Source organism: Carettochelys insculpta, chromosome 7 (genome assembly GCF_033958435.1).
Source record: "Carettochelys insculpta isolate YL-2023 chromosome 7, ASM3395843v1, whole genome shotgun sequence".
Taxonomy (NCBI): domain Eukaryota; kingdom Metazoa; phylum Chordata; order Testudines; family Carettochelyidae; genus Carettochelys; species Carettochelys insculpta.
In genome coordinates, this window is record NC_134143.1 from 17,028,044 (window position 1) to 17,042,524 (window position 14,481).

The window sequence follows — 14,481 nt, forward strand, 5'->3', positions numbered from 1 at the left end:
ATGTCATTATCGTTTGCCTGGCAAATTCTCAACCATCAACAGAGACAGTTTTCATTGTCTCCTGTTGTAAGAAGGTAACAACACTGCTGTCTCTGCCTTCCGTGAACTATGCAAACCAGAGAAAACAGAACAAGCGAGGGAGACTAGGTGGGAATAAAATATAGCATGACTGGAGTCTTTCCCTTATCACTGCCTAAAAATTCAGGATCCTGGCGTCTGTGCATAAGCACTAAGTCTATAAGCTAAGGTTTTCAAAGAGGGTTATTGGTTTTTGGGTGCTCAATCCGAGACTACCAACAGTAGTGTAGTTTTCAAAAAGTGCTGACCCGCCCTCTGAAACTGCAGAGTCAGGGCCTTGGTAAGCTGCCTCAAGTCAGGGACCCAAAATTGCTAGTTGCTTTTGAAAATCTTGACCATTGTATTGTAATTAGGAAAGTAGAATGTTACCATTTTGCTGTAGAGTTGCAAACGGCTCTAAGACTTAGAAACCTATGACAAATACTGTTATATTAAGTTTAAGATTACATTTCCTTGGGCTTGATGGAGAAACAGGAATTTAGTATGAAGTGGTTAAGATCATTTGAACCAGAGACTAATGGGTTTGATCACAGGGGTCCCCTTCAGACGGTCACCCAGTGTGCTGGTAATGCCACTGAGCTTGCCAACCAGCCCTCTGGAGTACCACACCGGCCTGCTTTGTTGACAGAAGCGCTGGTCTTCCCCAGCCAAGGCACTAAGCTGCGGTGACTGGTCCCCCCAGCAGAGCAACGCAGAGGCTGAACCAGCTCAGTTGTGGGAGGACTTAGCTAAAAGGCCTCTGATGGAACCCAGGAACATTGCCACAAAGGGTACCAAAACCTCAGATAAATCCATCTTATTCAGTATAAAGGTTTTAGATGGAGAAATGTCAGGTCAACCCTCCAGGTAACAATTATTTGCATGAGACCTGATAATAAATAAAAGTGTTTTGTTAAGTATAATGAAGAAGGAAATAACTTATTTCAAAATAACCCTTATTCCCTGTCTTCACAGCCCCTATTCTGAAATACCTATTTTGGAACAGGTGTTATTCCTTGGCGAATGAGATTTACCAATTTTGAAATAAGCTGCCTGCTATTTTGAAATTATTTCAAAATAGCAATTGCATTGTGTGGACGCTCACAAAATTATTTTGAAATAACATCCGTTATTCAAAAATAACTTTGTGTTGACATGTTTAGGTGTGTTGTGAAAGTTTTACCCAGGATGTCATCATTCTTCCAAAATGTCAGCTCTACAGATCCTTTACTCTTCATAGACACCCAAATGTTTTATTAGTGAACTGTCAAAATTAATTTAAACTGAGGTTATCATGCTGTTCTATTGTGCATCAACTATGTAGGCTGTGAGTGATGTGAAACGTGTTTTCACTGTTTTTGATTATTTGAATCTAGTCTGGCTACTTTAACACTTAATGGAAGTTGTCACAATACTGTGTAAGTCCCCCTGGTTCTCAGTGCCACTGCAGTGATACTGCTGGATGAAATACATTCTGAGATGTCCTCTGAATCTGGAAGTACCAGAAGAGTTTTTGTAAGAAAGCTACGCTACAAAGAGAAGCTGAAAACTTACTTCTGCACTAAAAGTTGCCTCGCAGCTGTGTTACTTGAGACATCATGCACACAGAGGTAGGATGGACTCAGATGTTACTTTTGCTTGCAATTAATCTTTATTTGCCAAATCATAACATGCACACATGCATGCACACACATATTTGGGAATATGTTCTGTTCTCATGCCTTTTAGAATAATCTAGTTGGTACAACTAGGAGTCCCCTGAATTAAACAAAAATAGCGTACACCCTTTGTTTAATTAGTCTGAGCTCAAAGTTCATGAGAATTTTTTTTTAAAAAAGATGGGAAACATTCCTTGATTCTTGTAAAACCAAACTTTCAAAAACGGATCGGGATACATTTTAGTAGAAATTATGACTGCAGTATTTAATTGCAAGCATCAGAAGTACCTTTATTGTGGATAATTATATTACTCATGCTGCCTATAAACCTATATAAAGTAGAAGAGAGAAGAATTGTTAAAATATAAACATAAGTAAACCCTGTCCTTCCACTGCCCCAATTTCATGGATAGGGTTGGCCCAATAAGTACTGTTTTGTGATCTTCTATTCAAGCTAATATTGTCTGATAAAGCTGTCATCAATATTAAAGAGTGGCAGGTACATTTTTTATTAGACAGTGTTTCAGTTGCTTTATACAGCAGTGGTAGAGCAGTTATAGCTCTCCCTTCAAACAGTGAGATCCTGTGGCTTCCAAAACTGGGACTGTGGAGGCTTTGTTTGGCCACTAGGATGCAACCAATGTCTTTTCTAGAAATAACATGTATGCTGTAAGTAGCTTTGGTTTGTGTCTAGCGGACAACCCTATGCACAGTATGCTTCCATTTGGTGATAGCAGTGTTAGGGTTTCATCAGTGCTGTTTGGGTACAACTCATGGACTTTTGGCCCACAGTGTTCTATGCAGGTATGGAGTTGTTCTACACAAAGCCTAACTTTTTCAGTCAAGAACTTGACTACTGTTCACATTCTGGATTTCACAATATGTAGTGGATGTAGTTCAGAACAAAAGATTTTGCTATGAGATTGATCTGAAAAAATAATTCAAGATGTCCAGTAAACAGTGAGAAATTTGACTGCTTTCTCTTCTCTCTGATTTGCAAGGGTTGGTTGCGTTTCATAGTGCTCAAGACATTTTAGGTTTAGTAAGGCTTCTCATAGGAAATTGGATCTTTATCCTTGTGTCTTATTGTTTAGCTTACAGGTGACTTATGACTCTATTTAGCAATCTGTTCTGTATAGTTGGTGATCAAACCAAATGATAACATGGCTTGGCAGGGCTGACTCCTATAACTTGTTTGACTTAATTTTAGTGTAGGTTACTGCCTTGGCTAAATTGCATTTTTAATTTAACTTTAAAATCAAATTAACAGGACTACTAGTGAGTTTGGGTATTGCAGAATTTACTGTTGGTCATAGGACTTGTTACTAAGAAGAGTGCTATTGGAAGAGGAAAAGTTTTAAGTGTATTATGTGGCATGGACTTTGGAATAAACAGAACACTGTTTTTTAACTTCAGTGAAATAAGTTCAAACCATGATTTTGAAAATTGTATCTTCTGTCTTCACTGTGGGTGTTACACTGATGTTGGGAAGTCATTGACAACTTGGAGATGGTCCCTGAAGTTTTTGCAGGGAATGTGGGACCCCACTTTAAATCACTTTTCTGTCTCCTATCTAATTCCTGTTGTTAAACATTCATGTCTAGAGAGAGCTTCCTGCTTGCTCTGTCTCGCTTTGGCTTGACCACAAACGATTTAGGCTCATGTGGCTTTGTATTTGTCCAGAACTGCACATTCAAGCAAGGAAACATACCTTGTTTAAGCCCCAGCAGCTATGAGAATTACTGAACATACCATGAAATATATTGAAGAACAGATGAAAAGTGACTAGATTTATTGCCAATTTGTCTGATAAAGTGAAATGTTTTCTTCTGGCCAGTCCTCCTTTGAAGAGACTAGATGGGTGAGGTAATAACTTTTATTGGACCACTTTCTGTTGATCAAAGAGGCAGATATTTTAGCTGACAGAGCTCTTCTTCAGCATTGTGTATGTTTTGAAAGCTTGTCTCTATCTCTTACAGAGATTTGTCTGGTAAAATATGACCTCAGCTACCTTTTAACTGAACTATTCTGGTACCAGCATGGCTGAGATGCTGCATATTGAGTCAAGAAATCTTTCAGATGAAATCATACAGTAGTGTTCGTTCCTTCTGACAACACTGGTAATTAGGACTGTAATAGAAAGCTGCTTCAGTTTTTTTTTTGTTTGTTTTTTTTGATAAAGGGAGGAAGAGAAAAATATATCTGCTCCTGCTCCACCAGACAACTTAACGGTTTCTGAAGTGCTCCAAGAGGCATTTGGGGAAATAGGGCCCACTCAAGTCTATCTGCTGTCTTGGCCAACATCCCTTCTCACTCCCACATAAACTGCTGCTGTGGATATTTTCCTTCATTAGGTGAACGCTTTTAAAACCATCCTTTATGTAAGGTCCTTAAAGACCAGTGACTCTGGCTGAAATGCCCTAGTGCTGGGTTTTGGTTGATTGCTTGTGTATATCATTAGATGATCCTCTGCATTGATGCTCATACATTTTTTTTTTTTTTTTGTTAAGTTGTAATCTCAAGGACATTTATGCTTTGTTTCACTCTGCCCCTTTCATCTGGGACTCCCCACTCCAGTCAAAATCCTTATTCATCAGTTAAGCCTCTCCCAAATCACTCCTCAAGATTACTTTTTTCCGTGTTGCGTTCAGAAAACTGCAACCTAGTGATAACTAGATACGTGGAGAATGGCAACCTCTGCTTCTGACTGGCTAAGAATTGTTTGTTATCTTGACTTATAGCATACTTACCTGTCTCATGGAGTGTTGTAAGAGTCAGTGGAGCTTTGAATTCCTCATCTACAAGGTGCCACATCGAATGCAGCTGTGACAGAATTATTTTTAAGAAGTGTCTATAGCATGGCTGGCCAAAGCTTTCAAACTTGAATATCTGCCGTCAGGCACCTATATCCCTGCTGTATCTCAAACATAAGTGTTCTAATGCAATATTGCTTGGTCTCATTGGCAGTTAAAGTTGTTCAACATCTCTGAAAATCAAGTAAATTCTATTTATATGTGAGAGCCTAAAATTAAACTCCTAAATCCAGATATGAACATTTTGGTCTCTACATTACATTTTTTACAGAGGGCTCTGGGCACTGTGAATATTCTCCAGTCAGAGATTTACAAGAGGTACACCTTACTCTTGAGCTAGACAAATATAAGGGTGGGATACGAGGACTTGAGTTGTGCATTCATAATGAGGGAACACCTACACTACCTGGGAGATTTTACCTGGTCACGATCTTCCCAGGTTAGATTTTGCATGCCTAGTGGTGATGTGCAAAATTGAACTATTGGGGTTGACAGTCAACCCCTATACTCCTCATTCTTGTGAGGATTAAGGAAGGTTGACAGGAGAGTTTCTCCCATCGACCTCCCTCAGTGAAGACGGTCAGATAAGTCAGTTGTACATGTCAATACCAGCGACAGAAATTGCTGTAGCTGGAATTGTGTATCTATGACCCGAGTTTAAGATCTAGTTTAGCCTGGCCTAAGATGACTCCTTCCATTGTTTTAGTTCAATCTTCCTGTCCCATCCCTCCCATCAAAAGTCAGCCAGACACTGAATCAAAACTAAATAAAAGTTTCTGCCTACACTAAATATGAAAAAGGGTAAACTTTTCTCTCTCTCTGTCCCCTATGCAGACAAACATGGCAGTCAAAATACCAAAGACAGCTTTGGGGTCATTGTCAAAGCAAATCACTCGGCTTCTGAAACTTAATCATAGGCTGGGTCTACACTCGCCTTGGAGATCGAACACTTAGGTTTGATCTTCCGGGGTGCCATTTCGCGAAACAGCGTGTTCTGGGATCAGTGTCAACCCCGGAACTCCTTGCAAGCCAGCAAGGATTAAGGAATGCCAACAGGAGGAGCGGTCCCATCGGCATTCTGCAATGAGGGCAGGGACAAATATCGATGGGTGCTAAAAAAATGTTTGGTACACAATTGCCATAGCTAAAATTGCATAGCAGCTGTCAATATTCAAGGTGAGTGTAGATCACTGGGGTCATGTCTCCAAAGACATTCCCTTTGGCTTCTTAATTGGTCTTACATGAGTAAAACTATTTTCAAAAGATCTTGAAAATAGTTAAAATCCTTTGCAGTGCCAAAAAATAGGCACAATTCAGTTATAGAATAGTTATTTGCATTATTGAATGCAAAAATAAAAGATCAATACTTGAAGTTGTCCATGAGCTGCTGGGTTTCATGCTACAGATGAATGTTAGAAGAGTCCTCATGGTTTATGCATGAGGATACAATTTAACACAATCATTAATGCTAGTTTTTATGGCTTCAGTAGCAACTAATGGCTAATATAGATACTGTAATAATTCCTGAGCAGGTAATACCAGAAAAAATGGCCTGACCTATAGATTTGTGAGCAAGGATTTCTATTGCTGTTTTACAGATACTGAAATTATACTCCTTTAGATGATTCAGTGCAGGGGAGTTCACTGTGGGTTTTGTTTGTGTGTGTGTGTGTGTGTGTGTGTGTGTGTGTTTTGTTTTTGTTTTTTTACATTAGGCACAGAAACGTAGGTTGCCTTTCTCCTCTTGATTTCAAATGTTTTAACAGTCTGCGAAAAAAGTCTTTGTCCAATAATTGTGCCTACTTAACCCTTAGGCTATGTCCATACTTGAAGCTGTGGGGTGTGTCCCCTCTGGAGGAGACATACTTGGGCTAGCTCTTACCAAATTTGTGTGCTAAAAATAGAATGCAGCCATGGCAGCATGAGCCCATCCTGCCATTGGGAAAATGTGGTGTGAATGCAAGAATGAGCCAAACTTCACTCTGTGAAGTAAGGGCCAAATCTGATTTCAGTCCTCCGAAAGCAAAGAGAAATTGGTTGTGTCACATATGTAGGTATTATTAGTTGAAGGAAAATCAACTTTTACGCCAATTTCCATATTGTTGCTAAGAATCATTTTTCCTTGTTATTTTAACTCACAAACCAATTAAAGCTCTGTTAACACAGTTCATATTTCAGCACATAAAGGAGTATGTCATTTATATAATTATACCCCTATGTCAGTAAGGCATAGAGTAAATTTGTCAGTATGGATTTTGTTCCACATCAGTCTTCAGAAAGCAAAGAGTATTGGCTTGATAAGATACTGTTTGGGCTCAAGACATAAGCACGTACAGGCCTTGATTCACATGCACCAAGAGGAGTTACTCTGCCTAAGCAGGGAACTGACTCCCTCATGGTAGTTCAGCGGGCGGACAGCTTTAATTGACTCCGGGATTACTGGACTCCCTAAACTTTGCTGGACATGCCCCTTTCTCACTAGAGTTGCAGCTGTGGGAGTCCAGGTGGAGTGGAGGTGTTTTGCTGTAGCCTCTCTTGGGTAGTGTTTCTTCTGCTGTGGGTTATATGCCCTGGTTTTATTGCGGAGTAATGAAAGGGTGAATCACACTCTCAGCAAACTAAAGTACCCAATATTCAAAGATTCCCTGCAATTCCTTACAGCAGGTCAAGTTTTAGCTCAGAATTTCTTTGCTTTCAAATATTTATAAAGATAAGGAACAAACTTCCTTTCCCCCAGTGCTGTAATGAAAAAGGAGAATATTCATTTCTGTAGGATATGTACTGTCAGAATCAGCTATCTCATGATTTAACCAAACTTTATATATTAGATGCATTCACACATCATCGAGTAGCTTCTTGAAAATGTGTTTATAGTGCAGTCTGCGTAACAGCACACAGGCTCTTGATCACTATTAACATCCTGCCTTCTTACTCCATAATGCCCAATAATTTTCAGCAAGGGCTATTTCTGTGATGGTTTCTGTTGCTGCCTCCCCTTCACTCCCCGCCCCCAGAACATTAGTGAGGTAATTAAGGCATCTCTCAAGAACCCCTTATTTTAAATTGTGCCACTGGATTGATATTAACAGTATATCCCTGCTGCATGCTCGGAGTCAAACATCAGGTAGATGCATATTCATAATGCCCAACTGAGTTTAAATGATTATTGAAACCTGATGCTGGTCCACAAATGGTGCAATATAAACAGCAGACTCCCATGTTTGTCAGCAAATATGATTTTCTTTTCTACTATGCAACTGTCCTGGCTTTAGTGTTTGTGCTCCCTGTAAGCTGAGCGCTTGGAGAGATTCAGGTGCCACCTGGATGATTAGTAAAGCACTCACAGCTGGCAGCATGTGTTTCTATTGATGGTGAATGTTTGCATATGCCTCAGTGAACATAACAAAATTTATTCTGCACATAGAAAAATTTAGGGGGAACATTTCTTTGGAGTCAGGACTGATAGGGGTATGTTTTTAATGTAACCATATACCTATGTCAGTAAGGGATACTGTAAATTCTTCTGTATGAATTTTGTTCCACTTTGGGAAAAGGTTCATTTTCTCATGATCTGTAACAATATCCTCCAAAAATATGGAGAAGGCCTGAGTAATTTTTTTCTGGGGAAAATTGGTTGTGCCACATATGTATATGTTACTAGTTGAAGGAAAATCAACTCTTATTCCAGTTTCCATATTGTTGCTAAGAATCATTTTCCCCTACTAATTAATCCTCTGTTAACACAGTTCATATTGCAGTCCGTAAAATACAGTGAGTAAAATTACCCATTCATCTAGCAGAAAAAGGTTTACCAGTGCCGGTGATTACAAGCTGAAGATAGATGAATTCAGACAAGAAATAAGGCACACATTTTTAACAGCAAAGGTAATTCATCATTGGATCAACTTACCCAGGGACGTGGGGATTCTCCATCACTTGATGTCTCTAAATATAGGATGGATGTCTTTCTAAAATATATGATTTAGCTCAAAGAGCAGTTATGGGCATGAAGCAGAAATTATTGGTTGATATAAATTTATTCTTCTGTGTTATGTAGGATCAGACATGATGATTCCCTCAGGCTTAAAAAAAAAATCCATGAATTGAGAACCTTAAAAAGATGACCGTGTGTGCTTTGGTTCCTGGGTATCGTGCACTTTGATTGGCATATGGCAGTTAATGGATTAAAACACACCCACCCACCAGTGAAAATAGTATTTCAAATAAATATTAAATTCTGTGATGTTTTCTCGCTTCCACAGTCAAGAGTTCCGTGCAATTAATGTTTTACAAAGTTCTGACTCTGCTCCATATTTTACCTAATGTCATATTTCTTTGTACTGGAGATAGGTAGGTATAATTTCTTTAAATGCCCCTGGATGTTTATAGCCATTGAACAGGGAGATGAGAGACTCTCGATTTCTTCAAATGAAGCCTTTTGGATTCTTGGAAGCTCCATTGGTTAGTTACTTTGCTATTTGCCCATCTCTCGTATTACAGCCTGAGTGTAGAATAAAATGAAGATTAGAGTTGATATGTAACTAACGGTATGAAACTGTTTAAGTACTGTATCACAAGTACATGCAAATGTCAAGTAAAGGCACTGGAGAAAAGCAGACTTGTCCTTCTGATTGGTGTGATCTTTTGGACAATGCACAGGTACATGACTTGGGGGATATAGGTTCTATTCATAGCTCTACCAGTGATTTGTTTTTGTAATGTGGGTCTGTTCATGTAGTCTGTACCTCAGTTTTTCCTTCCATACCTCCAAGAGAGATTTTGAATGTTAATTGGGTAATCATTGGCATTTCTCGGATCGAAATCCCTGTTGTAAGTGTAAGGTGGTATTAAATCTAATTTGAATTGCTTTTACATTGTCAAAAGCACCTAAGTCCCGTTTTCAAAAAAGTGACTTGGGCACTGAGGCGACATCTAGACTGTCTCCCTAATTTGAAATAGTTTACGAAAATTGTTCTGAGTTACCTGATTGTGAACTTGGAGCTGTTGAAATGGGACCAGTGTTTGAAATAAACGCTTATTTTGAGGTTTCTGCACCTCCTCATGAGGAGGAGTAGTGGAAACAGAATACTGCGCTCAGAATAGATGCACTATTTCAAGCAAGGAGAAGGGCTGTGAGTTTGCTATTTTGGGATACATTAGTACCCCAGAAAAGAAACTACAATCTACACATTGCCTAAGAGTTTAACTTTCCATGACACTTAATTTTGTAAGTGCCTTCCAAAAACAGGGCATAAACTCCTCAGTTGCTTTTAAAATTTTTTTTGGATAATTCAATTTTTTTTCAAAAGTATGTTTTTAAAAAGATTTGAAATGGCCAATATTTTGGGCTAGCTCAAATTATAGTAGAAAACAATAAATACCCAGTGTTCCCAGCTATGACAAAACCTGAGAAAATAGAACTGGGTAATTGTTTCCAAGTTGAGAGTTTTTCATCCAAAATGAGAAACCAAGTCTATTCAATACACATTATATACCTAGCTGTATGAAGCACACACTATGATCTGGGCAGGAAGATGTTGGAATTCGGCTTTTGTTCAGATATGCCAGTGATTATTTGAACAATTAGCTGAATGTGACCTGAACATTTTGAATCTGTAAAACCCATCTTTTTAAAAATCCAGTTCCTTGGAGATTGACTTTTTCTTTTGATGTTTGAACTGCTTTTTGTTCAGGTCAGGACTCGAAGGAAAAAAAAATAATGAGTAGTAATGTATGACATTCTCACTTATGCTCCTGTCCAGAAACTAGAGGTGTTTAGCAAAATAGTTAGACCTTAGACAAGTTTTATTCATTTTATTAATTTTTAGTAATAAACTTGAAGTTTTAAGACGGTTTCTTACTTTGGTTCTCCCAACCCTACCTGCGGCACAGAAAGCTGTTGACAAAGAGGAGTGGAAGTTCAGTATAACTGAATTTTCAGTGATGGTGATGATTTTGCCAAATATTTTTGGACGTGCTTAGGTATCTATTGTCTTCATTAATTAATCTTCAAGCAGATCTCTTCTAATTAACTGTTTTTTCAAAGAATAGCAGTTACACCCTGAAAGATGACTGTGAATGTTAACAGAATTTCTTGTTTATGTGTTTGTGACTTCCTATCAAATCTGCTCACTATATAAATGGAAAAAAATGTTTCTTTTGGCACATTGACTTTCTGAGCCCAAGCTGAGTTGACAAATTCTGGTCTTGCTCTTTATAGCCAGCTCTAAAGGTGCTGCAATTGGAACACAGGATTGGGGTGGGGGAGGGGAACTCTTGATGAAGTGTCCTAGCCAGGGTAAGAGACCTCTCTCCTACAGCATAGATGCTAAATAGCTAGTTTATTGAATTGAGTTTTAACTCATCAAAATGTAAGGAGTGAATGTAATCTATCAGAAGAATTGAAAACAAAGATTTCCTTCTCTGTAACAGACTCTGCATATAAAGATAGAGTGAGGTAGGGGTGTGCGTATGTGTGATTATTGTGCTGTAGTTGTGACCTGAACTATCAGTTGCAGTAACAACTCTTGTAGTGGGTTAAATTAAGCAAAAGCAATGCAAAGTGGCAGCTTACAATCCCAGTCACTGATGGCAAAAGCACAGCATAATTTTCTGAAAGTGTATTATTAACAAGCCTCAAAGTCTTTGAATCAGGTCAATGATTCAGAAATACCGGTCTTTAAAAAATAGCAAAATAAAGTACTTCCATGTTCCAAACATTCTAATCTCCATGAGACCTTAATGTGCTGAAAAGTTTTATTGTTTTAAATGGGAGCTAGCTTTGTCACGGCCTAGGTGATGTAAACATGTCCCCAAATGAGGAAAGCACTTATGCATATGTTTAATTTCCAATGAGAGGTCAGCATACATGTCAACTTCAGCATGTTTTTGAGTGCTGTCCTGTGCAGGGATGTGTTTTCTGAATCACATCTGAAGCCAAGGCCCAATAAAGCTGCAAATTACACTGCCAACAAACTATTCCAAGGGGTTTTAATTTTCAAGAGGGGATGAAAGTATCAGGTTTCACCTGCAAGTGATTTTTTACATTTAACACATTTCACAAGAGTTGATTGTACTGCTCTGTATAGGACCCCTAAGCACCCTTTTCAAAATTCTAAGTTTTGTTTTCCATTTTCATGACCAAGGAATTACTGGTCCCGGAGCAATTTAAAACCTAGATCCTGTAACCACTTAGGAGTAGAGTTCAGGGCCTAGTCCTCAAAAGCACTCAGCACCTAAGACTCAAAGCTGTTTTGAAAGTCTGGCTGATGATGAAATTCAAGCATGCGACTTTGAAGAGAAACTACTCTTGCATAAAGTTAAACATGTTCATTAGTTTTTGCAAAGGGTCCTCAAGTGCTTAAATGAAATGGGGGGATTCAAGACAAACACTCAGTCTGGTAGACCTCAGGGTTCCAATGAAGTAAAAAACTCTTACTGAATCAGAGAAGTTGTAATTGCTCACAGTTTTTCCTTTAAATTCCCATCGTCTTATTTGCTTTTCCTGTTAATTACAATAAGCGGGACAGTGGTTTAGAGTACTTTCTTCTGTGATAGGGCCACTCTTAGAAAGGTGAATGAGATTTGGCTGAGGTGTTCATTACAAACTTTGCTGGCCCAACTAAATATGAACAGTGCCTTTATTGAAAGCACCCAGTGGGGTGTGTTAATATTTTAATTTTTCATCAATGATCTGTTCAACACAGTATTAAAAGGTACATAGAGCAAGCCTATGTTTGAGTTGAATCATATGAATTAGTGATGGAAATGTTCAATTAGCTCATTTAGTCTTTTCCCCTGCTATTGCACAGGTACATTATCTTCTGGATAATTTATTTGGATCCCGCCAAAAGGAATTTTCCCCAAATTTTCAGCTTAAATTTAGAACAAAGGTAGCAGGGACCTGGTTGTCTCTTTCATTTATACAGTGTTACCTTCCTTAATTTACCTCTATTTTGTTATACTCCGTGTACCACTTGAAATAATTTAAGTCCTCATTGCATCTTTCTCGTGCAAGCATGGATCTCCCTTAGCTATGATATACATATTTAACTCTTGTATCCCTGAAAATATTGTTCTGTGGGGATGATGTTTGCTTAGATGTCAGTTAGAAGCAGGAGTAGCTTCAATGTAATTTAAAGTAAATCTTTAGAGACGCCTTTTATTGAACAGAGCATGTTGATGAAAAAATCTCAGTGCATAATAGCAAATACAAATTGTTTTGCAGAAAATTTTCTTTGGGGGGAAAAATGTTTAGAAAAGGGGTTTTATAATGACAAAAATGTGCTTAAGAGACTGAAAGAGAGAAATGAACCATTTAGGAAGAATGCTCATTAATCCAGTTTATGAAATAAATACATGCTGATAGGAAATATGGCAGATGGAAAATCCTTTTCCTTTAAAAGGAAAGAAGGTGGGAGGTAATTAAGGAGTCATTACTGTTTAGCTGCACACACTGCTTTTCCTTCCACCCCACCCAATCTATTGTACACTCCTTTAAAAAGATTCCATTTGGCTGCCTTCTTAAATCAACATTATTTTGGTAAGTATACTTGCTTTATTCATCAGTTTATTAATTTAGTGCAAATTACATGTAGTTAAATAACAGACAACAGCAAAATGAGACTAATCCATGCAAAGATGCTGACAGTAATTATGAATAGGTACAGACGTTTCTGATTCTCAGACTTCCTGTGACTTCTGGTGTGGCTGTTGCTACTGGAGAAGTTACGGTAGCATTTGAATCATTCCTGGCTGGCTGCCCAAGCACTCATCTTACAGGGAACACTGCAGGGGAGATGTCCACAAGCAAAGTCACCTCTTAAAATGATGTTTACTCTAGAGAAAAGTGTGAAAGACACTGCTGCACATACACACATTTTTCTCTGGATAAAAATTCACCGTTTGGACTGTGTGAGTTGAAAATGAGATTCATTTGGGGGCAGCACCCCCTAGCATTTTTCATTAAACTGTGTATGTTTCCTCAATAAAGTTTCACCATAAATGATGATATGCAGAGAAGAAAACAGTGTGTGTGAGAATGAAAAAGCAGTTGGGAATTACTGATGTGAATTTATATGAAGCTTGACAAGAAATACTCCATTAAGCTCTCTTCTGTGGCTATGGTCTTGTTTACAACTCAGCAATTTTGTTTCCAGGGGGAGCTCTTACAGCTTGTACATAAATTATAGGTTAAATCCTCAAGTGATATAAACTGAGGCAGCATCACTGAACTCAGTAGAGCTATGCCAATTGAAATTAGCTGTGCTAATTTACCTCAGGGCAGGATCTGGCTCTGCTGTCATATATTTCTGTGTACTTACAAAATGGAGCTTCCAATTCTTTAGAAATGCACTTCTTATAACAATGTCTGCAGTGGCGTTCATTCGGTTTTAATGATTTTTCATTTGTTGTGTTCCTTTTGCAGCTTCCTTTGGTCTCTATTTCCCTAGGAAAGACTATTCTGAGACTGTCTACATTGATCAGCCAGCAGGCACACCACTCCTGCACATCCGTGCCTTAAGGGATTCACATGGGGAGATGGCCCATTTTCAACTGTGCCAAAATCTCTATATCTATCACGTTGGATCCTATGAAAATCATTGGTTTCAAATCAGAGAAAAAACAGGGCTTCTCTACCTCAATAAAAGTCTGGACAGAGGAGACTTTGATATCCTGTGTAAGTCTGGTAGGCATAATTCCAGTTGTGGTAAAGTCCAAAATTGAGCTAAGCACATACATCTAATTGGATTTATCCAGCAGCATATAAGTAGCAAACCAATACTTAGGCATCAGATTGGAAGAGCTGTTGACTTTCTTTAAGTGAATTTTGGGATCAACAAGAACTCTCAGGTCAACACAATGGTATTAAAGCCATATGGCAAATGGACACCAAGGCCAAGAAGAAATTGGGTTAGTTGTCAAATGGTGGTGTTTCATTGGAAAAGTTTCAC

General features: G+C 38.5%; 1 protein-coding gene across 1 annotated transcript in view; it reads left to right on the top strand.

Moving 5' to 3' along the window:
• RET (ret proto-oncogene) overlaps positions 1 to 14,481 on the top strand; it is a 129,326-nt gene that overhangs the window by 58,414 nt on the left and 56,431 nt on the right. Inside the window, exon 2 of the mRNA XM_075000075.1 lies at positions 13,956 to 14,207. Within this exon, the coding sequence (XP_074856176.1) occupies positions 13,956 to 14,207 (252 nt within the window). The remainder of the gene's footprint in view (positions 1 to 13,955; positions 14,208 to 14,481) is intronic.